The sequence below is a fragment of the Ambystoma mexicanum genome, chromosome 1q, assembly GCF_040938575.1.
Source record: "Ambystoma mexicanum isolate Mex_15411 chromosome 1q, UKY_AmexF1_1, whole genome shotgun sequence".
In the NCBI taxonomy this organism is placed as follows: Eukaryota; Metazoa; Chordata; class Amphibia; order Caudata; family Ambystomatidae; genus Ambystoma; species Ambystoma mexicanum.
The window spans coordinates 1,483,151,951-1,483,178,785 of NC_090922.1; the positions used below are offsets into that span (position 1 = coordinate 1,483,151,951).

General features: G+C 45.7%; 1 protein-coding gene across 1 annotated transcript in view; it reads right to left on the minus strand.

The window, feature by feature from the left end:
- IPP (intracisternal A particle-promoted polypeptide) overlaps nt 1-26,835 on the minus strand; it is a 365,647-nt gene that overhangs the window by 299,959 nt on the left and 38,853 nt on the right. The window contains exons 2-3 of the mRNA XM_069642391.1: nt 22,453-22,798; nt 21,696-22,127 (exon numbers count right to left, since the gene is read on the minus strand). Coding sequence (XP_069498492.1) covers nt 21,696-22,127; nt 22,453-22,744 — 724 coding nt within the window. The 5' untranslated portion in view covers nt 22,745-22,798. The remainder of the gene's footprint in view (nt 1-21,695; nt 22,128-22,452; nt 22,799-26,835) is intronic.

Genomic DNA, 26,835 nt, shown 5'->3' on the forward strand with positions numbered 1-26,835 from the left:
TGACTGGGCGCATTTGGCTATGCTGCGCAACAACGTCATGAAAATAGGTGGAGAATATCGCTAAGAATACTGATGTCAGCTTCAGGGGATATGATTTAGTGCCGCGTGGGCAGTCGAACTTAGGGCGATGGGGCAACGGATAAGATTAGCACAAGATGGCTGCGCCACTCTCGTTGATTTTGCATGTGTAATAGTGAGGAAAACTAAGGTAAGGTGTTTTAACAGCCAAGAATAATAGCTTATTCAATGAGTTTACTAAATGCTGATAATCAGAACTTTATAGATGACTTAGTAATGCTTTAGCAGCGCCTAGACATCAAGCATAGTGAACTATTTTAAACGTGAGCCCTCCTGAAGTTGCTTACAGAGATTTAACTGCAAGCCTGGTATTCAGCATTCAGCTTCCACTTTCACAAGAGGTTTCAAAGTACACAGACACTGGGTTGCACGGGAAAGGCGCGACCTTGGTAGGTGCAGATAAAACCTACATTCCTAAGGAACTAACGCTTCCCAGGTATAGAGCTGGGAAGGGGAAAGAGCGCAGAACAGAAATGAGTTTTTCCATCAAAAACATGTTATGGTTTTTGGTTTTACCACAAAGCTTCTAGCCAATTGCGTCACTCTGACAGCACTGCCCAATAAGAATGCATACCCACAATAACCAGGAGTGACTCTCCCGTGGGCTTGTACCGAACGTGTGCAGGGGCCCAGGCTTTGAATCGCCCCCAAGCGGCATTCCTTGCTTGCCACATTCTCACTTAAGGGCTGACCGGTGCAGGGAGTGCAGTGTCTGACCAGAGGGGTGCCCATCCTGAGATGAAAGGCCGGTCGTTGAGCTGAGCGGGGTGCTAAAGGTTGGCTAAAAGGAACGTAAGATGAGACTGTGTTCTAAATATCTGTGATTCATAACTTGCATTTTATTCTTCCCATTTTACTCAAATTGCTGTCTGTTTATTTAGTCTAATTGTTAAATAGGTGCTAAGTTTTTATGCTGGACTTGTTGTCTCTCTGGCATGTGTTCATGGCTATAGCACAAAGTTCGACCCTGGGATCGGCAGTGTGGGGTGTTTTATGGTAAGTGGGCTGGTCACAGAAGAACAAGTTACTTACCAACTGGTAACATTCTTTCGATTGGATGTTCCTCCAACGTATTCCACATCTTTGACATGTAATGTCCACAGCTGTGCACTTCAGAAACTTTTTCGACAGAGGGGTCCTGCGTCGATGACGTCGGGTCGATGTCCCTAGAAGGCCTCCGTCGAGGGCGACGTCACCGGATGTTATAAACAGGACGCACGGCGCCCGCAGCCTCCGTTTATGTTTTTTCCCCCATAACGTGTGGCACCAATCCAATGCCTGCTTGACTGCACATAGCCTTGCGGAAACGTAAGCTGCAATCGCCTAGGAAATTCTCCAGAGGGGCAGGCTGGGAGGGCGATGTGGAATACGTTGGAGGAACATTCAATCAAATGAACGTTAGCAGTTGGTAACTAACTTGTTCTTCGAATGGATTGTGTCCTCCAACGTATTCCACATCTTTGACAGACTCCCAAGGGAGCAGAATTTACAATATCCAATCAGATGGTGGAATAAAGAACCGCCTTACAAAAAGGACATATCTTGGCCATGGATCGTATCCAGGGAGTAATGTTTAACAAAGGTGTGGATAGAAGCCCATGTGGCTGCATCACAAATGTTCCTAATAGGAACTCCCCGCTGGAGGGTGGTGGAAGTAGCCACGCCCCTAGTGGAATGAGCTCTCAGCCCTTCAGGAGGGTCCTTACTCGCCAATTGGTATCATTCAGTAATGGTGAGGATAATCCAGCTGGACAAGGTCTGGTTGGTAACAGCCTGGCACAATCGGTGTCCAGCATATCCCATAGAGCTGATCGTCCACTCTGACCCTGGACATCCTAGAAATATAAAAGCTCAGAGCTCTCCTAGGATCCAACCGATGTAGGCGCTCCTCTTCCTTACCAGGATGAGGAGGAGGATAGAAAGAAGGAAGACCACTTTCTGACTCAAATGAAATTCAGAAACTACCTTAGGTAGAAAAGAAGGACGTACCCGTAGTACAATCCTGTCCTTGTGGCACACAGTAAAGGGTGGCTTAGATGAAAGGGCCTGCAATTCACTCACTCTGCGAGCGGAAGTAACCGCAACCAAAAACACTGTTTTGAAGGACAATAATCTCAAAGGACAAGAATGCAAAGGTTCAAATGGAGCACCCATTAGAAATTTCAAAACCAAATTCAAATCCCAAACTGGCACCTGGAAAGGGGACAGCGGGAACACATTGGTTTCTCAATTTCTTAAAGGACGGACTAATGTGTTCCCGTCGCCCCCTTTGCAGATGCCGGTTTGGGATTTGAATTTGGTTTTGAAATGTCTTAAAGGACTGACTAAAGGAATCTTAAAGTAAGAGCATTCTTCAGACGAGCGCTTAAATATATAGACTGCGCCGCCAGGTAGCCCTTAATGGTACCTACTTGTGGGACAAAGAAAGTAAGAAAGACAAAACCATAGGAATGGAACACTGAAAAGGATCAATATTTTGTCCTCTCCACCAGTCGCAAAACTTACGCCAACGGCAACAGTACAGGGATTTTGTTGCTGGCCTACTGGCCATAATTGGCTGAATACACAAAACCCATCTATAAAATTTACCATAGAGTATAGTGAAAGGAAAATACCCTTCTTAGATCTGGAAATTCTGAAAACGGACCAGGGAAACCTGGAGACAATCCTTTATAGGAAGCCCACAGATAAAAACATGCTCCTTGACTACCAAAGCTTTCATCCGCAGAGCCTAAAAGAAGGACTCCTGTATGGTCAATTCCTGCGTATCCGCAGAAACTGCACACAAATGGAGGCATATAAAGAACACGGCAAGATATTAAAAACCAGGCTCAAAGATAGGGGATATCCGGCTACCACCATACAACAAGCGTATAAAAGAGCGCAACATATTAATAGAGACACTCGTCTTCAGCCCATAAAGAGAAACACCTTGGACAAATTAACATGTGTGAGCACATTCAGCCCCATAAGTAGTCTTCTTAGAAAAACTATTCTTAAAAACTGGCACATGATAGTAACAGAGGACTTTAATCCGATATGCCGTTAAAAAGGCAGAATAACTTAAGGGATATTCTGGTACATTCGTACCCGGACAAATCATATGAAAGACAGCAACAAATGCCTCTGTGGAGCCTTCCCCCAGTGGTAGGACACCACTGATGTGGTAAATGCTCTGTATGTGAACACACTAAAAACGAAGAGCATCGTCCTAAGACACAGAGAGATCCAGTAAACAAGCTTTACGAATTGTCTCACTCAATGGGCAGTGTATGCAATCATATGCCCATGTGATCTTGTACATATAGGCAAAATAAAGAGACACATCAGACAGAGGATTTGTGAACACAAATCATGTATAAAGAATAAAGTATATTCAAAACCTCTTGTGGCACACTATATATCTAAACAACACAAATGCACAGAGATGCTATGGTGCATCCTTCAAGTCATTAAACAGCCTCCAAGAGGCGGCAACAGAGATTTGTGTTAATAAATAGGTGAACAAAAATGGATCTATGATCTAGATACAGTGAAACATGGACTCAACATATCGGTGGAGTGGAATTTGTTCATCTAACACCACCTCAACCAGTATGAGGCACTTAAGCCTACCTCTCAGAATAGTCAAGACCGAGTGTACTTATGCTGAGAAATACCGTTTTAGGCTCCCCAGCAGAGAACACAAACACGCAGTGCACTTAGTCGGTCACAACATTTCGACATTTTATTATCAATATATTTTTTAGTCAGATACATGGGTGCACATTCCGCACAAGATGCTAAAAATAATGGATTTGTAGACAGAGGCCTTTTCTCTACAGCAGAGAGTGAGAGGGTTAGCCAGCACGAGGAGCACAATAGAGAAAAAACGTATGTTCATTCAGTGGCGAGTAGGCAATAAAGAGATCATATTTGTGCAAATAAATAAAAAGGAAGGGGAGGGGGGACACATGGGCTCACAATAGTGCCTCACAGAGAAATACGGGACAGGCACTCTACATGATGCTCCGTTCGACCAACAACACCACGTTCCTAAAAGAGAAGGTAGGTAAATATCACATAAGCTTAAAATAGACTTCAGTAAATCCTCAGCATGTAAGATGAGACTCGAAGAGCCACATCCACGTAAAGTTAGAAAACACAAAACCGTAACAATATAAAGAGAGGATCAAAGAGTACTTCATTATAATCATGCTGTTCCCATCTTCATTTTGTATGATGGCTTGCAACATTATGTGTTACTACTAACTTCTGCAATTCGCTTTCGCCTCTTGCTTCTCCACTCTTTTTGACGGCTTACTCTCTGTTCTCTCCTCCTCTCCCTTTCTCCCTTTTCATATCTCCTCCGCTTACTCTATCAGAATTGTCCCTGGACCTAGTATGATAGCAACCTCGTCTGTCTCATCTCCCGCCCCTACAGGACTATCTGAAATGTTGTCAGGCCTAGTACGATAGTCGCTTGTTTTGTTCCTCCCCTCCCTTTCTGCACCCCTCTCCCTCACCTTTTGGTTTTTCACCGGCTCTACCAGAAATTTCGTCAGGCCGAGTACGATAGTTAATTTCACATCCTTACTGTTCATGGCCTGTGAGAATGTCATTGTATTTTTCCTTATTCCCTCCCTTGCCTTGAAGCGCTTTGAAAAAAACAACCAAGTTCCTATTGGTAATAGAAACTCCCGTCCCCTGCACACCATTTGGTATTGCAAACAATTCCAAACAATGTTTAAACAACTTGAATAATTAAATCTGTCTTAGAATCTAAGGTTTCAGTTATAGCAACTATTTCAGAAGAAATTTTAGTGTCACAATTCAAATCTAGAAACAAATTTCAATTTTATCAAAACTTACTAAGAGATGTCTTCAGTCAAAATATTTTTAATCATATATGTACTAAACAAATAGCAATTAGAGTTCAATTATTTTAAACAAAAGTTTCTTTAAACAGTCAATGCGCTTTTTCCAAACAACAATATTTTCCAACTGTGTTTTCTTTGTATCTTCAAGTGATCATTAAATTGTGGAATTATGGAAACGTCATCTTGTGGTACAGTTCTCTGAGATTCTGTGAATGATATTAATATATATATTAATAAATTATTTAGTCAAAAAGATTGTGGTATTAATCCAACTAAGTGTGTAAATCATTCATACCTGCATGATGTTACGGCATGTGCCAGAGAGTCTCGGGTTTGCAGATGTCTAAGGGTTCAGATACTCGTGCCCTATGGAGGTAAGTGTATGTATTTTATAAATGTATATATGTCAATAACTTTCAAACATCATAGGCAATATGTGTTCATTAAGAATTCTAAGGCATAATGCACTCACCAATTCCGGAGTGCGCTGTATATCACAGTATCTATCGCGGTCAGCGTTAATGTTTATCTTTTTCCGAAGTCCATTCTAAATGCACCAACATGTATTCTTTCTGTTTTTGTAGTGCCACGCTGTTCAAACTCGGGAATCATATTTATTTTGGAATTTCTGGATAAATAATACTGTGTGTAAGTATTTTGAAAACTCCTAGCTATTTCGTGGTGATCTATTCACATGGGAATCATGATTCTTACCTCTGCGTCTAGATGCATTCGCCGTATACACTTCTTTCTGAATTCTGACGAGCGGAAACAGTTCACTAACACATGTTTCCTTAAATTGTCATGTGATATTAATCACGTGACAACCTAGAATTCTGGGAATCGTAGTGCCTATGCATCGATTTTCAACTTGTCTCTCTCCAGCTGCATTGCCTCTCTGCACAACAGGAGTGACCCTAACCCCCGCCCCCTTCTTTGTTGAGGTAATGCACGGCCACTGTGTTGTCCGTCATGATCAGGACACTCTTCCCCCGCACAGACGGCAGAAAAGCCTTCAGGGCCAACCTGATGGCCCGCAGCTCCAACAGATTGATGTGGAGTTTTGACTCCAACAGACACCAACGACCGCTGGTGGTCAAGTCGTTGGCATGAGAGCCTCATCCTGTGAGGGAAGCATCCGTCACTACAGTCACCTCCGGCCACGGTTGCCAAAACGGCTCCCCCCTCATCAGGTTCCCTTCGTTGGCCCACCACAGAAGATCCTGGGAGACCGAGAGTGGAATTTGAACGCGATCCGACATCTTGCCTGAGAACTGCAACCACTGTATCTTGAGGACCCACTCGAGGGAGCTCATCTTCAGCCTGGCCTCTGGCACCAGAAAATGCAGGATGCCATGAGGCCGAGCAACCTTAAATTAGAAAGCCGGGAGACACTGGGCATGTTGAAACTTGTCCACCATCTGCACAATGTGATGAGCCCTCACCTTGGGAGGCGAGCAGTTCTCCAAGGACATGTCCAACACAGCCCGATGTACTTGAGCTGTTGGGAAGGTGTCATATGCAACTTCCTGAAATTGAGGGAGAAGCCGAGCCTGTGGAGGGAGCGGCAGGCGAGACCGAGTTGAGCCAATGCTTGCTCGGGAGAGCACGCACAGATCAGCCAGTCGTCCAGGTAGGGGTAAACATGAATTCCCCCCTCGCCCGAGATACGCTGCCACCTCCACCACCATTAGCTTGGTGAAGACCCTCTGGGCAGAGGTCAATCCGAAGGGCAGGAACCGAAACTGAAAGTGCAAGTCGCCAGCCGGAAATCTCAGGTACTTCCTGTGCTTTGGATGAATCGGCACATGAAAGTAAGCATCCTGTAGGTCCATAGACAGCAACCAATCCTGAAGTTCAAGGGCCTGCAGGACTTCAGAAAGAGTGACCATCTTGAACTTGTCCTTCCTGAGAAGTTTGTTCAACCAACACAAGTCCAGGATGGGTCTCAATCCTCCGTCTTTCTTTGGGATAAAAAAATAAGGGGGAATACCAATCCTTGTTCCTCTCCGCTACAGGCACCAGTTCTATAGCACCTTTCTCCAGCAGGGTCAAGATTTCCTGCACAAGGAGCGGATCCGGAAGCTTCAAAGAGATCTTCCCCGGTGGATTGTTGTGAGGCCGCTTTAGGAAGGGAAGGCAGTAGCCGTCGGCTATAGAATCCAGAACCCACGCATCCGAAGTAATGGCTCGCCACTCTTTGAGATGCTGAGACAGTCTGCCCCCAACCGGCGAACCATGGAACATTGTCTCATGACTGTTTTGGAGCGGCTGCGGCAGTGCCTGAAGGCAAAGAGGCAGCTACCTGAGCAGCTTTGGCACCTCTATTTCCCCGACCACCATGGGTACTTTTTCGCTGACCGATTTGACTGGCGGCCCCTCTCAATCTACCAAAGGAGGAGTAGTAACGAAAAGAACCTCCCCTCCACTGCTGTCCCCTAGGACGAAAAGGTAGAGGTTGACGCACAGCTGTGCTTAAATATTTCGTCGCAGCTTTCAAGGTCTGAAACCTCTCAAGGCTCTCGTCAGCCTTGTTGCCAAAGAAATGTGTGCCATCAAAGGGCATGTTCAAAAGGCAGGCCAAGCAGCCGCCACCCTTTTCTGTAAAGTGAGATGAAAAGGTAACACCGGGTCAGAGGACGGACCTTGATCTAAAATGTCAGTTAGATCATCTTGTACAAGATCTTCAGGAGGACTGGACCTGCCCAGGTACTCTGTGACCCTATCCATGAGCCACCTGTATGACGACTCAGCATGAGCCCCAGGCTCAGGCTTGCCAGATTCCACTTCCGGAGAAGTGTCCAACCCACTGGTATCATGAAGGGTTTGCCTTAACTCCTCCAATTGACTGTCTCCAGAAAAGACACGAGCCACATCATGCTCAACAGGGTCCTCAAAGTCAGACCGTTCTTCCTCCTCATATGTCGTCCAGAGGGAGGTGAAAACCTTGCTCAGAGACAGAAGAGGGCCTGGAGTCCACCACTGGCCTCACAGACTTAGCAGTAGCCTTCCTTGGAGGATCCACCAGATCAGGGAACTCCAACAGTACATTTTGGGTAAAAATCCCTGAAGGCGCTGAGGGCGCCGAAGTTTCCCGGTGTGAGTCGCGTCGCGGACTTTAGCCCGAAGGCGTGCAAGCCACGGTACGAGACCGTTCCTTGCCGGCTTCATCAGATGGCACGACCGGAACCGTGCCCTGCGATTGAAAAATCCCCAGCATCTGCTTCTTAAAGGCAGCCCATTCCTCCGGAGTCGAGGACTTCGTGGGGCATGCCACTTTCCTCGCAGCTCCATCCTCCGAAGAGGACGGGGAAGACAACCGGTGACGCCGCTTCCTAGAATGCCGCGACAAAGAAGAATGCCGGGAACCACTCCGGGACAGAGAACCCTGCGCCTCCTTCCGACGCGGAGAGTCACAGCTCAAGTCATTGGTGGACACCCCTTTGGACGATTTCGATTTACGGGACTTACTGGGTTTAGAACCGCTACCCACCTGAAGCTTCCCCTTACGCTCCCGCAAGGCCTTGCCAGTTAGCGACTGGCATTTTGAACAGTCGTCAGTGTCGTGACTCTCGTCCAAGCACCACAAACAAATGTGATCCGGGTCAGTGATCGACATTTTAGACTTGCAGTCCCAGCAAGTCTTGAAGCCAGACTGCGGAGTCGGAGGGGTCGAAGAAGAAGACATCTCTACAATGAAACACACGTGGCGCACCGAGTTCTCGAAGCAAACACGTCTGTAGGAAATCCGGAACTGAGGCTACGGAACCATGCGTCCTATTTATAACATCCGGTGACGTCGGCCATCAACGCAGGACACGCTCTGCGAAAAAGTTTCTGTAGTGCACAACTGTGGACATTACATGTCAAAGATGTGGAATACGTTGGAGGACACAATCCATTCAAAGTGTGCTTACACCCTTCCCAAGACAACCAGAAGTGTTGTAAGTTATGGGAAGAGAACCCCTGCAAGTGCTGTGATTGCGAGGTCCGAGCACGGCTGAGGGACATCTATGTTGAATCAGGTACATTTTGGTTGAAAGGTCCAAACCCAACCGAGGGAAACCTATGTGAACCTTTGTTGAACTACGAACAAACTTTTGAAAGATGGAATAAGTGACTTCAACATGATGGGCCAAGCGGGTCTCGATCCACGTTTTGAACTGCCTTGGTTTTGAGAACATGAGACAGAGTGTGTCATCCGGTTTTCAGGGGCTTCCTTACTCCGTGCTGTCCAATGTGGGAAGGAGTGCTCACTCAGCCACATTGATTCTTTATGTTATAACACTGACTTTCCTTTGCATACATATACCGCCTTCTGCACATATTTGTATATAGGCCATTTTGATTTGACTAGGACTGTACTTTCTTTATTAGTTGATGGTGGAGACTACTACAATATTAGCTATAGGGCTGAATAGGAGTTTCTCCTAACCCCAAAAATATAAAGGTTTTGAAACTTTTCACTCTTGTGTCAGTGTCATAGTTGTGATACCATGCCTCCCTTACAATGCTTAGCAGATGGAAGAAGGACAAGAACATCCCATGTGCCAGGGCCCACTGACAGAGGGCCTGTGCTTCTGCCCAGAAAACAGCCATCAGTTTGAGGACATTGATGTGCAGCAATTTGTTTGATGGAAACCAGAGGCTTCTGGCATGATGGCTGCTGGTGTACATTCCCCAGCTGTCCAATGAAGCATCAGTGGTGACCGTGACCTGGTGTGTAAGAGGGTGGAACGGTGCACACAGGACAAGGTTATCAGGCACAGACCAGATGATCGATCACGTGGCGTTTTCCGGTACGAGTGAGACGGCGTTCAAGGACCCTAAAAAGAAGTTTTCCTCTGGGTGTAACGCAGACGAGAGCAACGGCTACGGCAAATCACTATTGCAGGCAACACGCAGCCTGGAGACACGCTCTATTCAGGCGGAGAAGAATACCCTATGAAGGATTAACTGTCTGTTGCCCGCGCTTGCAGCAGGGATCGACCAGTGTCTACTAAGAAGACAAGTTTACCAACCCGTCTACACACAGTAATTATAAATGTGTTAACGGTGTATGGAAGTCACCACGAAGAAATTAGACCTGTTTTAAGTCTACAATTTTTAGAGTGTTTGACCTGTGACGGTTTGATAAATTACCATGTTTAACCACTGAAGAAGTTCTCACATTATTTCAACTGTTGTTAGAGAATGAAACATGTTGGGTTTATTTATGTGTTGTACATTAGCCAATACTGTGTAATGTTATATTGAATTGTTTAGAACCGCATTCCATGTTTTAGGCGGATTCACTCAATTAGTACATTATAGAAGTAAGGGAGAGTATCCTAGAGAGTAGGGACTGTCTTGTGGTGTACATAGGGAATTTGTTATCACTGATCAGGTGTTTTGATATTGCATGTACACAATCGACCTGTGAAGGTAGTAGGTTGTGACATAGGTTTTTAGTGCCTATAATTTTGGGTACAATAGCACAATGTTAGTGTATTGAATACAAATGAAATTAAAAATGAGTGTTTTTAATAGTCCAGTATTATATACTGAATTTTATAATTAGATGCATATGCTCATCCAAATGTCAATTTAATAAAATATGATATTGTATGTACCACCTAGTGGTTTTACTGTTTTTTCGTCTAGGTGTGCTAGTATTTGGTGATCTTTTGTCCTAAGGAGGCCCCACATTGGAACCACGAGTTTCTCCAAGTTTTGAAACAGTCGTAATCCTTACTAGGGGGACGAATCTCGTGGTATATATAAAAAAAAATTCCCACAAGTCTTTCATGTGTTATATGTTGTTTATCAGGCACAGACCACCAGTGCAAGGCATGTGAGTGACAACCCATCATCCAATTTGCCTGACAATTGCTTCCAACAGGCATCTAAGAACTCTTGGAGGGGCCTCATCCGAAGTCAGCAGTGCAATATCAAGAGGATGCAGGGAGACATCTGGAGGAGAGATTTCATTGAGCGGACTAACACAGTCTGCTTCTGTGAGAGCAAGTTGGTATTTTCAGGGATGACCACATCACTGTCTGTTGACAGGGTGGCCATGCAGTAAACAGCGGCCAGTTCTTCCCACAGTAATAGCATCCACTGTGAAGGAGTGAAATGGTATTGGCGTAATTGACAGTGAATCCTAGAGATGACAAATAGAGCATTGTCGTCATGGTGCGACATGTGGTCTGAGAAAGAGAAGGAGCTCCAATCAACAAGGTACGGGTATAGGTAGATGCCCCCTCTCTCCCTGACAAAGGTGGTCCTCCACAGGGGCAAGGCATTTGGTAAAAACCCTTGGGGCAGACATGAGGCCGCAGGGAGCACCTTGAACAGCTAGTGCCGGCCTGCGAACGATGAATTGGAACATGGAAGTAGGTGTCCTCCAAGACCAGTGAAGACAGGAAATCTCCCTGTTGAAGTTGAGTGAGGAGGTGTTAAAGTGTAACCATCCTGAACATATGAATCTTTGAAAGAAACCAATGCTGGAAACCCAGAGTTACGGGTAAGTAACTTATTTCTTCTCCAGCATTGGATCTTTCATAGATTCACATGCTGTGAACAGAAGATTACAAAGTAGTATTACAACAATACATAAAGGTAGAGGCAAGCTCCCAGCACACCTTACCACTGAAGACTTACTAACCTCACCCAAAAAGGTTCTGCAGAACCGACTAGCCAACTCTTCTGCGGAATCTCTGTTGACATGGTAGAACCTGGTGAATATATGCACCGATCTCTAGGTGATTGCGTGGCAGCTGTCAGGCAGCGGGATCCCGGAGATGAAAGCAGTGGTTTTTGATTGATTGATATTTTATTTCTATCGCGCTCGTACACAAGTGTTTCAGAGCGCGACAAGGCAAGGGAGGGGAGGGGAACAGGGGAGAACAAAACAGCGATCTTACTAGGCCCAGTGACATTGAGAACGCCAAGTGCATGGGAGAGGGGGAAGGGGAAAAAAGCATGGAAGAGGGAGAGGTGGAAAGTGCAAAGCAGAGGAGAAACAGATAAATAACAATAAATAAATAATAAAGGCAACAAACAGTGGTAATGCAGCCAGCAATTTGCAAGTGCTAGGTTTAAGGCAGCAGACAGGGTAGGTCTGATAAGTGCAGGAAGAAAAAGGGGGGGGGGCTGTATGTGTACAGATACAGACCCCAGTGCAAGGGGTGGCCCGGAGGCAGTGCGGGAGGGTGGCAGGATGAGCATGTACCTGGGCCCAAAGGACAGAGGGTGGCCAGGTGCATGGTGCCAAGAGAGAACAGATCAGCAGGGGAGAGGGGGAGCGAAGGCAGAAGAAAAGAGGAAGGTCTTGAGGTGCTTCCGGAACCAGAGATGGTTCTCCTCAAGTTTTAGAGTGGCAGGGAGGCTGTTCCAGAGGGAGGCCCCAGCCGAAGACAGATCTACCCCCAGCTCGTTTCTTAGAAAAACGACTGACCCTGAGGGAGTTGGAGGTAGAGGAGCGAACAGCTCGAGAGGGGAGGTATTTGCGGAGGGATAGCTGAAGGTATTTTGGACCCAGGCCCCAGAAAGCCTTGTGGACAATGCAGAGGGTTTTGAATTTAATCCTTGCATCCACTGGGAGCCAGTGAAGAGATTTCAGAGCTGGAGAGATACGATTCCAGGGCTTGAGGCCAAGGACAAGTCTCGCAGTCCTGTTCTGGATTAGTTGCAGAGGGCGGAGAGTAGAGGCAGGTAGATTTAGAAAGCAGCTGTTACAATAGTCCAAGCTAGAGAGAACCAGAGCTTGGGATACCATGAGCTTCTGGGGGAAGGAGAGGAAAGGCAGAGTACCTCTGAGGAGGTGCAGTCGGAAATGTGACTTTTTAGAGACCTCAGAGATGTGGGCGGAGAAGGAAAGGGTGGAGTCAAAGATGACCCCGAGGTTCTTAGCCTCGCAGGTGGGGGTAGGAAGAGGGCCAAGGGAGGCCGGCCAGAGAGTGAGGGGAAAGGATGGTGAAGGTGTGCCGATGAGGAGGATCAGCAGAAACCGCTCTGGTGTATTGAGCCCGGGGCCTGCTGTGAAGTGGCCTGCCGACCTGTTGATGTCAGAAGGAAATGCAGGCTGCAAACCATCTTGATGGAGGACTTTGACAGAGCCTTTCCTGGCCCAGGAGGTCCAAACGACACAACAATTGATCAGTAGAATGGAATGACTTAGTACGCCTCACATAGAACTCGAGGACGCACACCACATCCAGTGTGTGTAGTGTTCGCTCTGCTGGGGACGTTGGCATGCCGAAGAATACGGGCAGAACCACTTGTTGATTGAGATGGAAAGAGGACGGCAATTTAGGCATAAAAGTTGGGCTAGTATGCAGAAATCCCTTGTCCTTGTGAAACGTCAAATAAGGCGGTTTGCAGGAAAATTCCTGGATTTCACCCACTCACCTGGCCGATGTAATGGCCACCAAGAAAGCGGTTTTCCAGGTAAGATGCTTGATGGACACCTGGTGCGTAGGCTCAAAAAGGCACCTTCTTGAGCTTTGCGAGTAGCACATTCAATTCCCACGCTGGAGCTGGGCAAAAGACAGGTGGAAAAGGCCAGAACAGCCCACATAAGAATTTCTTCACCAGTCGATGGGAACACAGGGATGGCCTGCCCTGCAGAGCGGTTGTACTTGGAGATTGTAACCAGGTGTACTTTGCTTGAGGAATGCGTCAATAGCCAACTGAGCCAGAGACAACAAATAGGTTAAGATATCTTGTGGCTGGAAGGCTGGAGGCCGCATCTGATGGTTTCTGCACCACACCTGAAAACGTTTCCACTTGCTTTTATAGCACTTCAAAGTGGACAGGGCTCTTGCATGGGCCAGGACCTCTTGACAGTCTTGTGGAAGGGACAAAGATCTAAATTCAAAGAACACAGGAGCCAGGCCATCAGATTGAGTGAGTCCGTGTTGTGGTGCAGCACCGCCCCATGAATCCTTGACAGGAGCGCCTGGTGTGGATGCAGCTTGAGAGGAGCAGCAGACGAGAGGGCAAGGAGGTTGGAGTACCAAAACTGTCTCGGCCACGTAGGTGCCAAAAATATAAGTTAGCACTGATACAGTCTGAAGGTGTGGATAACTCGGGGCACCAGCGGGATCAAGGCGAAAGCATACAGGAACTTCCCCTCCTATGGAAAGGCAAAGGCACCCCCCAAGCTTTCATGAAGGGGGGGGGATTGCTGGTGAAGGTCTGGAACCGACTGTTGACGTAAGTGGCAAAGGTTTGATCTCCGGTGTGGCCCACGTCTTGAACAACAGGTGAAGTTGATCCTTGTGCAGCTCCCACTTGCTGAGGGAGCTCGCTAGGACATTCTTAATCCTCGGCAGATGGGAATGAGAAACATGTTGTGCTGCAACGCCCTGGGCCTCCTTGGATAGCTGTGGGGACCAAGTTCTCTTTGCCTGCAGACATAAAACATTGATGTTTTATTGTCAGTGTAGATCCGTACCACCTTCCCCGCCACCAGGGGGAGGAAGGACTTCAGGGCCCATAAAATTGCCTGCAACTCCGGCAGGTTGATGTGCAGGCTCTTTTCCTCTTCGAACCATAGGACTCTTGTGTGTTGGTTCTGCCTGTGGGCACCCCCAGCCCTCCACCGAGGCATCCATCTTAACAGTGGCCTGATGGTCCGGCAATCTGAAAAGAGAACCCTTCACCAAATGCTCCCTCACCGACCACCAGTGAAGGCTCCGCCTGAAAGCCTGCATCAGAATAATGCAGTTGTTCGAGGAACTAGAGGCTTGTATCCACCAGGCATCCAGGAATTCCTGTACTGGCTGCATGCGTAGCCTGCAGTGAGTGATCAAACGGATGCACAATGAAAACATCCCCAGCAAAGACTTTGACAGAAGAGCTGCCACCATATCATCCAAAGGTCTGGAGGTGCAAGCTCGAGTATCGTCTCGATCCGAGGTAAGAGTGCCTGCCTTGATGGAACTAGGCACGACTTTGGGAAATTTATGGAGAATCCTAGCTGCTGCCGACACAGGATGGTGGCCGTGGTGTTGACTTCTATCAGAAGGGGGCCTTCAGTGTATACGTGGATGACCTCCCATTACAGAAGACCAACCACTGGCGTGAGGCTCTTGGTAAACACCCGTGAAGCAGAACACAGGCTGAATGGAATGGCCCCGAAATGACAGTGTACTCCTGCCACCACGAAGCATAGGTAGCACAAGTGTGAGCAGCAAATAGGGATGTGAAAATAAGCGTCCTCGAGGTCTAGGGATTCCAAGAAATCGCCTTGCTGCAGTTGGGACAATACTTATTGCAGCGTCACCATATGGAACATTTGTACCTTCTGAAATTTGTTGAGCACCCTTAGATCCAATATGGACCTCCAACCCCCTGGCTTGTTCTGCAGTGCCTTTTTTCTTACCAGGAAGTAGTGGGAGTAGAGTCCTGTGGCCACTTCGTCCTCCGGTACCTTCACTGCAGCAGGAAGTGTCGCAACTTCTCCGGCTTCTGAGCAGGGGGAAATGTCTTATGGAAAGTCTACAAACTCCAGCGAGTGACCCTGCTGCAGAAGGGATAGCACCCATTCGTCGGACGTGACGTTTCTCTATTCCTCGATGAATCTTGACAGTCGTTCTATCACACGGATGCTGAAGCAGGAGGACCGGGTTCCTGGGTTTGGTCATGGTTGTTTGCCGGACTGGCCCCTAGATTGGGAGGAGCTACACCAGCGCTGAAAATGCCTGTAGGATTGGGACTTCTTCCTATACTGGTCCCGAGGAGTACAGTGACTTGTAGAAGACTAAGACTGGTACATGGAGCGGTTGTCCCGCTAAATTCAACCATAATGCCCTTTCCAAGAGTGAAAGGACTGGTACCTTTGCTGTAGTGTGCCCAGTGCGTGATCTCCATGTCCATTTTAAAAGACTGCAAAGCCTCATCTATCTTCTTCGCGATGAAGGGCATATCTACGACCTATTGACTGGACATCAGGTCGAAAGTCTGTGACCTTGAACCGTCATTGTCTGCCAAGGACCGCTCCATTCCCAAGCTGGCGAAAGCCATTGTCGGCGATGTCCACTGAACCTGTGATAGCATGGTCTAATGCCAACTCACCCTCATGGAAGATGTCCATAGCTTGTTTTTTGTCATCCCGCAGAAACTAGATTATGGGACCCATCTTATAAGACAACTCCCGATCATACCGATGAGTTCCAGAGCCCGCTGTAGAGGCCAGGAGGGTGAGGAGTCAGAGCAGACCTGGTGGTCCCCTGAAGTGAGAGAAGTCAGAGACTGAACTGTGGTAGACGTGACTCCATGCGCTCAGGAGCAATGACGCCAAGCAGAGAACTTTCCGCGATAGAGCCACCGCAAAAGAAGTGCGGCTCAGCAGCACCCGTAGCCTCCTTCCCTGACGAGCAAAACCGCCGAGATCCAGGAACGCTGCTGAATCAGAGGTAAGGGAGGAGGGCAGAAAAGCACCCCCACAGTATGTGAGTACAATCCGCAACACATAAGCCCAATGAGAACGGGCAGCCAAGGCAGGGCTGATAGATACCCAATACATAACGAGGGGGTGAGAACAATTCACACCAAATACTGCCAGTGAAACTGGACAGGACACCCAGGCCTGAGCGACCCAGCATCCCATGAATGGGGGTGAATAGTGAAAACCTGAGACTGACCAAAGAATCAAAGTGGCCATGCCAGGCTAAATGAAACAAAAGAGTCAGAGATTGTCAGAATGACTGGCAAATCCAGCCAGGGCTGAGAAATGAAGTGACCTGCACAGAGAAGAGCTGTAGAGCCAAAAGGGTCCATGCCAAGCTAAAATTGATACAAGAGACAAATCCACCCCTGTGTGGAGAGCCTGAAACAGAGCCCACAAAAGGTCAAAGGTTACAAGAATCAAACGGTCTGAAGTACCAACTAGCCCAGCTGGGGATGAGAAACAAACACTGAACACCCTGGAGTCTTGAATAAGTGATCGAATCCACGCAGGAAGCCAAACCCTATTGTAACGGGCGATTGAGTGCTTTACAAATACTAATTACTGTAATTATGGACTGAACTTTTGGAATGGAGCAGGACATTGGTGAAGGGGCAGAAGTCCCCTTTTTCTCGAAAATCAGGAAAGAGAACAAACTTGCTTGAACTGCACCAGCAGGCGTAGGCTTTAACCAATGGAGAGAACCTGATACACGGGGGCCACACACCAACCATTCCAAGCCAAGAATGGGGGAGTACAAACTTGTTTCTAGGCTAAGTTATGTTTTCTTTACTGTTAGTGGTAGGGTCAGTCAGTACGACGAATATATTTGGACAGAGGACGACATTTATTTTTTAAGATGTCCTGACTAAACACCCATTTGTTATTTTGTAGAATAGGGAATCACCATCATAGAAGTAGGGACAGGAGAGGCATGTCTTTACTTTTAATAAACCAGTGGCATTTGAAAAGATGTCTTCTTGTCCGTAGCCTCTGTCTGATTTACCACAGGTGAATTTGCATATTTCTGGAGAAGTTCTTGTTCTTGGCTGGAAATAATTGTACCCTTTATATATTGTCGCAGCCTCTACAGCTTTCCTTTGATGATACTTTCCACTTACTTTCACAATAAGTATCATTTCTGGGCCACACCCTAAATCGAGGCCACACTAGAGTCATTCATTGCAACAATGCAGTTAAACAGGTAAGCCATCAGCAACCTCTACGGTCTTGGATCAATCCTAATATGGCTAACAATTGCAAGATCCTGACACACTGTGCTGGGTAACAAGCTAAATATGCACCTATTCAATTAGGGCATCTCCATAAGAAGTCATAAATTGAACATGGTATATCATTTATTCTTTAGAAAAATCAGCAAATACCATGCGTAAAGACAATAATGCTGAGTTATACAGTTATTATTCATAAAGACTGGCCTACATATGTGTTCCGACACAGGTTCTTTCACTTTCTATTGACATAATCCACTAAGAATAATATAAGTAACAGCAATATTACAAACTGTGTAAAAATTATCAAAGCACCCGAAATGTGCAGCCCAGACAAGATAGAAAAAACTAAGTTGTGTAGAGGAAACCAATTGCATTTACAAATACATGTCAATTATCGCAGACCCATTAAAACCGCCATTATGTATAATTGATATACCATTAATACACTATTGAAAGCCCAACAACATAGGGCATAAAAAGAGGAAGAAAAGAAAAAATGAGACAATGGATTAATGCATTGCAGGGTTATGATAGAATCAAATCATGAATACTGCATACATATTGTGAATGGGGAGGGAGAAGTGGAGAGTTGGAGGCATAGCCTAAGAGAAAATTCGATTGCACCTCTTGCATTGCAAGCTGGTGCTGTTCATCATATTTCTGCAAATCCTGAAAGCACAGTGCCTGCATATTGCATAGTTAATGGTGCATAATATCCGAAAGTGAAAACAAAGCGAGAGGTCATGCAAAACATCCTATGCTAATATTAACCTAATTGCTGTATGGCGTGTCCTCCAATATGCAAGTATGTGCACAATGTATGTTATGTACATTTATAAAGCGCAAACCTACACCAGCGAGGGCATCACAGCTCTGAAGGCGGGGCTGAGGATGGAAGCAGAAAGAAACAAAAAGAAGCAAGCAGAAAACAGGAACGTTTTAACAGCAGGCTAAAATGACAAATGATTAGGGACACTGTGAAGAGAGAGTTCCATAACTGAGCCACGCAGACGGACAAAGAGCGCCCCCACACGGGAGCGCTTGAAGCAGGGGACAGAAATGAACAATGCGGTGGCAGAACAGAATGGCCACGATAGAACATAACAGATGAACTTATTCTCCAGGTACTCGGCTACCAGTCTTATAGATGGTCTGATGTACAATGCAGAGTGCCTTAAATTTAACACAGTTAGAAACAGACAGCCAATTCAGGGAATTGAGAATGGCAGGGGCAGAGACAAGGCATGAGGCCCCAGTGGCCTGATTAGCCACAGAATTTTGCAGGATTTGGAGGTGATGAAGTTTGGGCAAGATAAAGAGAGTTACAATAATCTACAGACCCAGCAATCAGAGAGGAGACAACCAGAGTACAGTAGAGCAAGAAAGGGAAGCACTCTCCACAAAATCTGTAACTTAACAGGAACAGTTTGACAAACCCTGCTCGCCTGGGGCAGCATGGAAAGAAAGGTTGACAGCTTAATCCCCAGGTCTTTAACCACAGTGGAAGATGGTGGAAGGGGGCCAAGCTCAGCCGGCCAAAAAGCAATAGACCAAGTCGAGGTGTCATGAGTTGCACCAACTAAGAACCTCCGTCATATCGTTGTTGAGCTGGAGCCACTTGTGACCCATCCAGATGTGGATTGCAGAAAACCATGAGCGGCAGCACTTGGCCGTAGAGGGGAAGACCAGATCAAGCTGCATCAGGTTCTGGGTGTCGTCAGCATAGGAGTAACATTGAAAACCGAAAGAGTGGATGAGATTGATTATAGGCTGGACATATACATTACAGAGGAGGTGAGAGAGAGCAGAACCCCGGGGTACAACACAGCTGAGGGGAAGGGAAGGTGAAGTGAAGAAAGAGAGAAAGAGATTGAGATCGGTCAGAGAGAAAGGAAAGAAACCAGTCAAGGACACTGCTGAAGACTTCCGCCGATGACCATGTAGAAACAGGCATTTCCAAGGTCAGTTGCAGCAATCTCAGTTATTCCAAAAAGGTGCAAATGCAATCAGCATCCCTGTCTATGGCATCCCGTGTTATAAGCCAGACCAACTGTGCCCAATTACCTGTGTCTGCAAGCTTCTTACAGCAAACAGTGAATTAAGAACATGGAGGCGGCCCATTTGTCAAAATGCAATATTCCTTTAGATCAGTCTACCACAACAATATCATGGTAGATTCCCAACAGAATATGTATACATTGAAATGTAGTCACATAGCAAGAGTTTGACTTATGTGCACAAATAACACAATGCCCACATGTGCTGTGGCAAGACACCATAAACATGCAGCAAAAACATGTACCTGAATGGGTGTATGGGGGGAGACAACCCCTTAAATTCTTATTCTGTTGCTGAAGCATGAAAGCATGAAAGCACCATTAACGAAACAGAAGCCCAGGGTTCTGCTCTCTCTCCCCGCTTCTTTAATGTATATGTCCAGCCTCTCTTCAATCTCATTCACTCTTTCGGTTTTCGATGTTATTCCCACCCAGAACCTGATGCGGCTTGATGTGGCCCTCCTTTCTACGGCCGAGTGCTGCCGATCCTGGCTTTCTGCAATCCTCGTCTGGAGTGGTCACTACTAAGCCATTTCTTCCTGAGACCTTGGTGCAGGCAATTTGTTTTGTACTAGGGTGAGCTGCATGAACGCATAGATTGCAAAAACAGTACAGTACAGTCCACACAAGAGGCCTCCTAACTGAATTTTGATTGCATCCCACACAGACGTGAGAATTCCAAGTGCCATGTGGATGCCTAGGAATTGATTTACTTTGCTCCTAGAAAAACGCCTGTAAAAGGTGTTAAACCCTAAAAGCAACCTTTTTCAGGAATGCCCCCAAAATATGGAAAATAGGTGCTGCTATTCTAGTAATCAGTGAATGTGCCTCACTTAGACCTGCACCTCCTTTAGTACTGAACTCGGAGTGCTTTGCTAGTGCATATTAGTCCTGAACTGCAGGACCAGCTGATCCTCCTAGAACAGAGTGCTCTGTCAATGCCCCGCTCTCTGACCTGTACCTCGTACATCTCCCAGTGCTCGAACCCACAGTGCACTCTGGTAATGCTGCTCATGGTGACCTGCAGCTCCACCAGAGAAGTCTTGACTGGAACTCAGAGAGCACTACCAATGCACATCAACCCTGGTCTGCAGAACCTCTGCATACCCAAGTCCTCACAATGTTCCCACCACTAAACCAAATAAGCCCTTAATAAAATCATCACCAACCTGCATGTGTAACGCCTGCAGATTCCTCTTAATGCAGTGACAGGAATATAGGCTTGCACAGATCATTATAATGGTTTCAATGCCTGAACTGAAAACAATGTCTCCCTCAGTAACCAGTCCCGCATGATTGTTCCTCCTTACCGCAAACAGTTTTCCCCTTCATTGCTTCTCCTGCTGTTCCCCCTGTCATTTCTGTTAGAATATTTGAAAAATTCACCTCCTTTCCCTCCCGGCGGTAAATTGCTCATTATGAACAAATTTGGCTACTGCAAAAAAAGCATACTAACCCCAGTTGTATGACGTTGTAACACTACAAATGAAGCAACACCAAAGAACTTAAGTCTTGAGGTTTGCTCACTGTCAGAAAAAACTCCTTTCCATTCCCTTAGCATCATTAACAAGGACACATGGGAAAAAAGATCCTGAGTACTAAAAAAACTTGCTCCACTTAGGCCTTAAAAGGTCGAACAACCCAACAAAAACCATATATTAGCAATGCATGTCTGCCAAAGTTAACCAGACTAAAACAGAACATGAGAAGGCATTGCGGAAGGGCGGACAACAACATCCCTAACTCAAGGAAGTTACTTCATAATGGCACCATTCAAGGAACCTTTTGTCTAGATTGACTAACAGGACCCATGTTACCAATCTATATGGCTGACAACGAATTAAAACATTAGTGTTCTGCGTTTGTAAATGTTTTAGTTGTAACTGTCAGATGTCCACCTATTTATGATTAGATACATATCACTTAACATTCTGACCTTCCTCCAAATAGAATGTGGGTATAAGGTGAAAAAAGTAAAAATGGTTCCCAATACTAGGGTACACAATACCCCTTTTCCAGCTCATTTTCCTACCTTCAATGTACTTGACAAGCTGTTGAGGTGGGAGCAGTTGAAAGCGAACCGGGTCCAGCACCTCCACCACGTGCCGCCGACGTTGGCCCAGGTCCTTCAGAATCCAGGACATTGAGGCTGTGAATACTTGGTACTCATCCTCAATGCTCAGCTCCTCACTCTTCAGGATCCACACCAGCTGCTCCTTGGTGAGCGCCAAGAACTCCTCCCCACTTTGCACCTGCAAGAAGTGCCCATGGATGTAATTCTCTGTGAACTCCAGTAGCTCGCGACATCCAATCTGCTCCGAGAACTGGAAGAACCCAATGCAGTTCGAGGCATCAATCTGGCCTTTCAAGAATTCACTGCACAGGTCGACCACCTCGCTGAGTTGCATCATGTCAGCAGCTGTGAGCAGCTCCTGCACATTACCGGCACTGATGGCAACCGTACCTGTGGATGGCAGGAGCAGAGAATGGGTTAGAATACATCAAAACATTTAACACCACTCAAAGTAAAGACAGGCCCCCTTTCTGTAGAATCGGATTTCAGAAGCATTTCACTGTAAAGAGTTGCATCACTCTGTCAGTATGGTCAAAAACCACCTTCTTTTACCCCTGTGTACAGTGCAGTTGGCTGCCTACTGGGAACAACTTCTACTACATGAAAAGGCTGTTTCATAAAGGGAAGGAACCCACCCCTTGCATCCCTCCATGAATAATTGTATAGCATCTCGTTATAACAAGGAGCCCCCAGTGCATATCCTCCCCTGTATTACCTGTGTAAATGAAATCTAGGAGAAGCTGGAAAGTGTCAGATTCCACACCCAAGATATGCACCACATCTTTAGAAGACTCGCTCAAGCCTCCTGAGAGTAAGGCAGAAAAGTATGGGCTGCTGGCAGCCATCACCAGCCTGTGTACTACAAACTGCTTCTCCCCCACCACCAGCCGCACATCACACAGGTCCGCCTGGCCCCTCATCCGGTTGATCTGTGCCAGAATCCGACATGCATGCTGGTCAGCCGAGTGGCGGTTCCCCTGGATCTTGCTAGCAGCGGGGGATTCCATTGCAGAAGATGCTTTGAGTGGGATGGTAGAAAGAGGATACCCATAACCAGTCACCTGAGAGAAAAGGAAACACAAAGGTCCAAGATTACAGTCTATGCGAGGAGCATGCCAAGGATGGACAATCTGAGATAGTCTGTACTAAATCCAAATCCATTAAAGACTTGGAGTTCATTAAAGGAGCTAGAAATATGCATTTATGTAAGATAGCTTACATCTAGACTTTCGTTTGTAATCCAAGACAGGGCAATGCTATATCTGCCAGTGACTCCAACAAAACCAATCATAGGTTTATGCTTAGTACATGGCTTTACCAGAGGAAGCAAATACAGATTTGCTGTTGCTTGCATGCAGGGGAGCATCCACTATTGAAATGTTGCTCCCACCCAATATTGCCAAATGTACATTTAGGATTGCAGTAATCGTTTTTTTATTTATAAAGCGCTATACACCAAGCGCTGAAGATGTCATATCAAACACTAGATACAATACAATACAATAAAATCGTTAAAATATCCTTAATTACTGCAGAAGATGGCAATTATGGGCATTACAGATCAGAGAATAGGTGGATAAAGAGCGAGGAGAAAGAGGACGTGTGTTCCAGTGTAAAGGAGTTAGTAGGGAAAAAAACGAAAGCAATATTGAGCGCATGGAGAATGGTGAACAACTAGTAAGTAAAGAGACTGATATCACAATGATCAAGAAGGAACATAAAAGGAGACCAAAGAGGAAAGATAAAGCCAAATTATGAAGCAATTTAAAAACCAGAGAAAGTAAAATTTCAATCGAGCGTGAAGAGATAACCAGCCAAGAGATGCTAATGGTGAGGAGATAGAATCACATGAAGAAAGAAGACAGAAGAAGAATAGAAGAATTGAAAAGTGAGTTAAGTGGAGCCAACCGATAAAGCCGGAAGACCAAATGGATTACACAAGCAATAGAATAGGCGAGAAGAAATCAACAGTTTAGCTGCATTGAAAGTAAGAAACAAGTAAGAAAACAACAGGACTGTGAGAGTAAGTGATGAGCAAATGAGAGATCAGAGTCCAGATATAGACCCAAGTTCCTAGTAGAAGCAGTAATAGATAACGGAGCAGTGGGGAAAAGAAATAGGAGGACAGGAGGAAGAGGAGGGGGAATAGTATTAGTAAGAAAAAAAGAGAACTTCTGTCTTGGTGGCAATTGATCCACCACCCATGATTTAACAGCTGTAAGGAGTCATAAGCAGGACGCGGACACAGTGGTGGCATTTTAATGGCTAATAGCCTTTTTATTAAACAGAAAAAGTTCAATCCTACCTTTCCCTAAATCTAAGAGGGGTTTCCCAGCCTCGTAACAAAATAAGGAAACTATCAGAATGTCTGTCAAAACAATAGTCCAAAACGCCCATTTCCAACTCTTACACTTAAACAAACATACAAAGGGAAAATTGGAACTCCTAACTGCACAGGAATGATTCCCTTCCTCCGAGAAACGTCCAGTGTTTGCTCCACTGCTCCAGGTGTAGCAAAAAGATGAAAGGAAACTTCACAGTTTTAAAACAAAAAGGTTCTTCAAGCAGTAGTAGAGACAAGGGCTTCTTCCCTTCTGCCGGAATGTTCCTAAAAGGTAGTTCTCCTTCTCTTGCTTTTTCCAAACCCTACACCAGGGTCCTGCCTCTCTTCCTCTGGGAATCATGAGCATAAATATTTTACAAAGTCAAGAGGATGTCTCGTCACTCTTGGTGTTTCAAACCTCACAGACAATACCAGGGTACTGCTTCCCTTCCCCTGGATACCAGATGCACATACTCAAGACCAAGAGTTTGTTCCTCTTCTCCTGGCTTTCCACGTTCTCAGCAGGACCCCTGGTTATCATGCATATAACCGTGCACACAAAATTGGTTGCGAGTCCCAGACTCACAATCTTCTTGCCTCGTATACATACCCTCCTGTCAGGACTTGGGTTACTCTCTTTCATATATGGTGCGAGTCCAAAACTAGCAATGTTCTTGCCAGGTACACTCTCCTGCCAGGACTTTAGTAACATTCACAGTCTCTCATTATTTCAATATCTTGCCTTTTGGTACTTTGCTTTTCACAACGGTTTGCTTTCTTATGCAAGTACTCCCACGAAGATGAGGGGTCAGAAATGCGAGGCATCCACAGAGATAACTTTAATATAAAATTTGTCATTTATTAAAAGAAAAAGGGTTGGGTAAACGCCTATCTTTAACTAACCTAATAAGAAGGTCCCTGCCTAGCAAACTAAAACTAAAGAATAATGGCCTAATGTCCAAAACGTCTCTGACCTTCACAGTAATACATACAGTAAATTATGGCTAACTTTAGTCCAACAAAACAATCTTGCAATTTAAGCCCAAAAGAATCTTGAAAGTACTCCTTGTGACCAGGGTTGGACACCCTTCCCACAGTTCCGTTTAGCACATTTCTGTTCCAGATAACACAAAATGTCTCTTCCAACCACTGTGTTTCTTCTTGAGACACAACATAATGTCTTTGCCACAAATGTTTGTTCACAGTCCAAACCAGTGACATTTTCCACAATATCCGTTTAACACAGGTAAATGTCCTTCTTCCAAAACACAACATCAAAATCCAAAATTATTATTTGCAAAATGTTCCACAAGTTTTGACTTATTTCACTTTCTTCAAATGAACCACTTTTGTCAGGATAGCACAACACCTTTTCTTGGCACACCTTCAAATAAACTACTGTTGTCAGGATAGCACAGTTTGTCACACAAAACTACTGTTGACAGGATAACACAGTGTCAAACAAAAAGTCTTAATAATTCTTTGCTTCAACAAAGGTCTTTCCACCACACCTTTTTACCACAGATATACTACATTAAACCATCTTCTTGTTTTCTGGTACACTCGCCTATGAGGACTACTATTAGCCCTTTCCTGGTATACTCGCCTTCCAGCAAGTTCTGATGGCAACATTGGTTCCAAAGGGTCTCTTAACTGCTTCTTGACAACCTTTGGACTATTGGCAGTTTGGGTTACAGGTTGTCCCCAGTTGATATCTCAGAGAGTTGTGCCCTTGTCGACTTGGTATGGTTTCACAGTCTCTTGTCTGTGGGTAATGTGAGGTATAAGCTTTCCCCGCCATGAGTCTCTTGAAAGGGGATTCATGCATTTGTTGGTTTATTGCCTTTTCCTCATAGCCTCTTGGCAATGCTGGTTGTAACCTTTCCTTCCTGTGAGGAAACTTGCGTGCTTGCTATTTCTGCTTTACTTCTCTAATTGTTTCATATTTACAATTAGTATGTGCTTTTTTTAACAGTTTGTATTCAAAATCATTATTCTTTAATCACATGTTTACGGAGTGCCCTGGGGTCAACATAGACACTTCGCCAACTCAACATTTGTATTCTGCAGCTCGGTCTTGTGGTCAGGTACCGTGATGAGTCTTCGGTGCCCGATCCGCATCCACATACCTTCGGTGAACTTTGACAGCTCTGTGGATCTTCTGCTGCCTTTCTCTCTCACCGACTTGCCATATGCTGAACTGAGAGCATGCCTCTGCTTCAGCTGGGCCTCGTCTTGACACACTGCGCATACTCTGCAATCTGCTGGGCTTTCACTCTTAATGACAGGTTCTCTTGGCATTGTTCTTCCCATGGCTGCTTTGGCCCCACCAATTCCTTCGGCCTCATCAACTACACAGTATTCATCTCCTCCCTGCTCACGCCTCACCTGTTCCTCATTTTGGGATTTAAATATCTGCTCAGGTGCCTATGTCTATAACAACTAGACTGCACCTTTTGACAAGTATCACTTTGAATCTTCATCACCTCTAGGCCCTTCTTCGTCAACAGAGTACCATTTGCATTATGGTTAATGAAGTGCATATTAGATGTGATATTAATTTGTCCACTTTTACCTTTAGTCAATTTAGACTGTTTTATGTACTGAGGACTATCAGAAACAGGAGAGGTTGTAGAAAGGATTTGTGTTTTTACATTGTAGTGAGGATTTAAGGTGTAATTGGGACAGCTCAAAGGTTTCATTTTTAGCTATTGGTCTAGATAAATTCCCATGACAGGATCCTTGAGTAGTTATATGGGAGGGACTTGTACATAG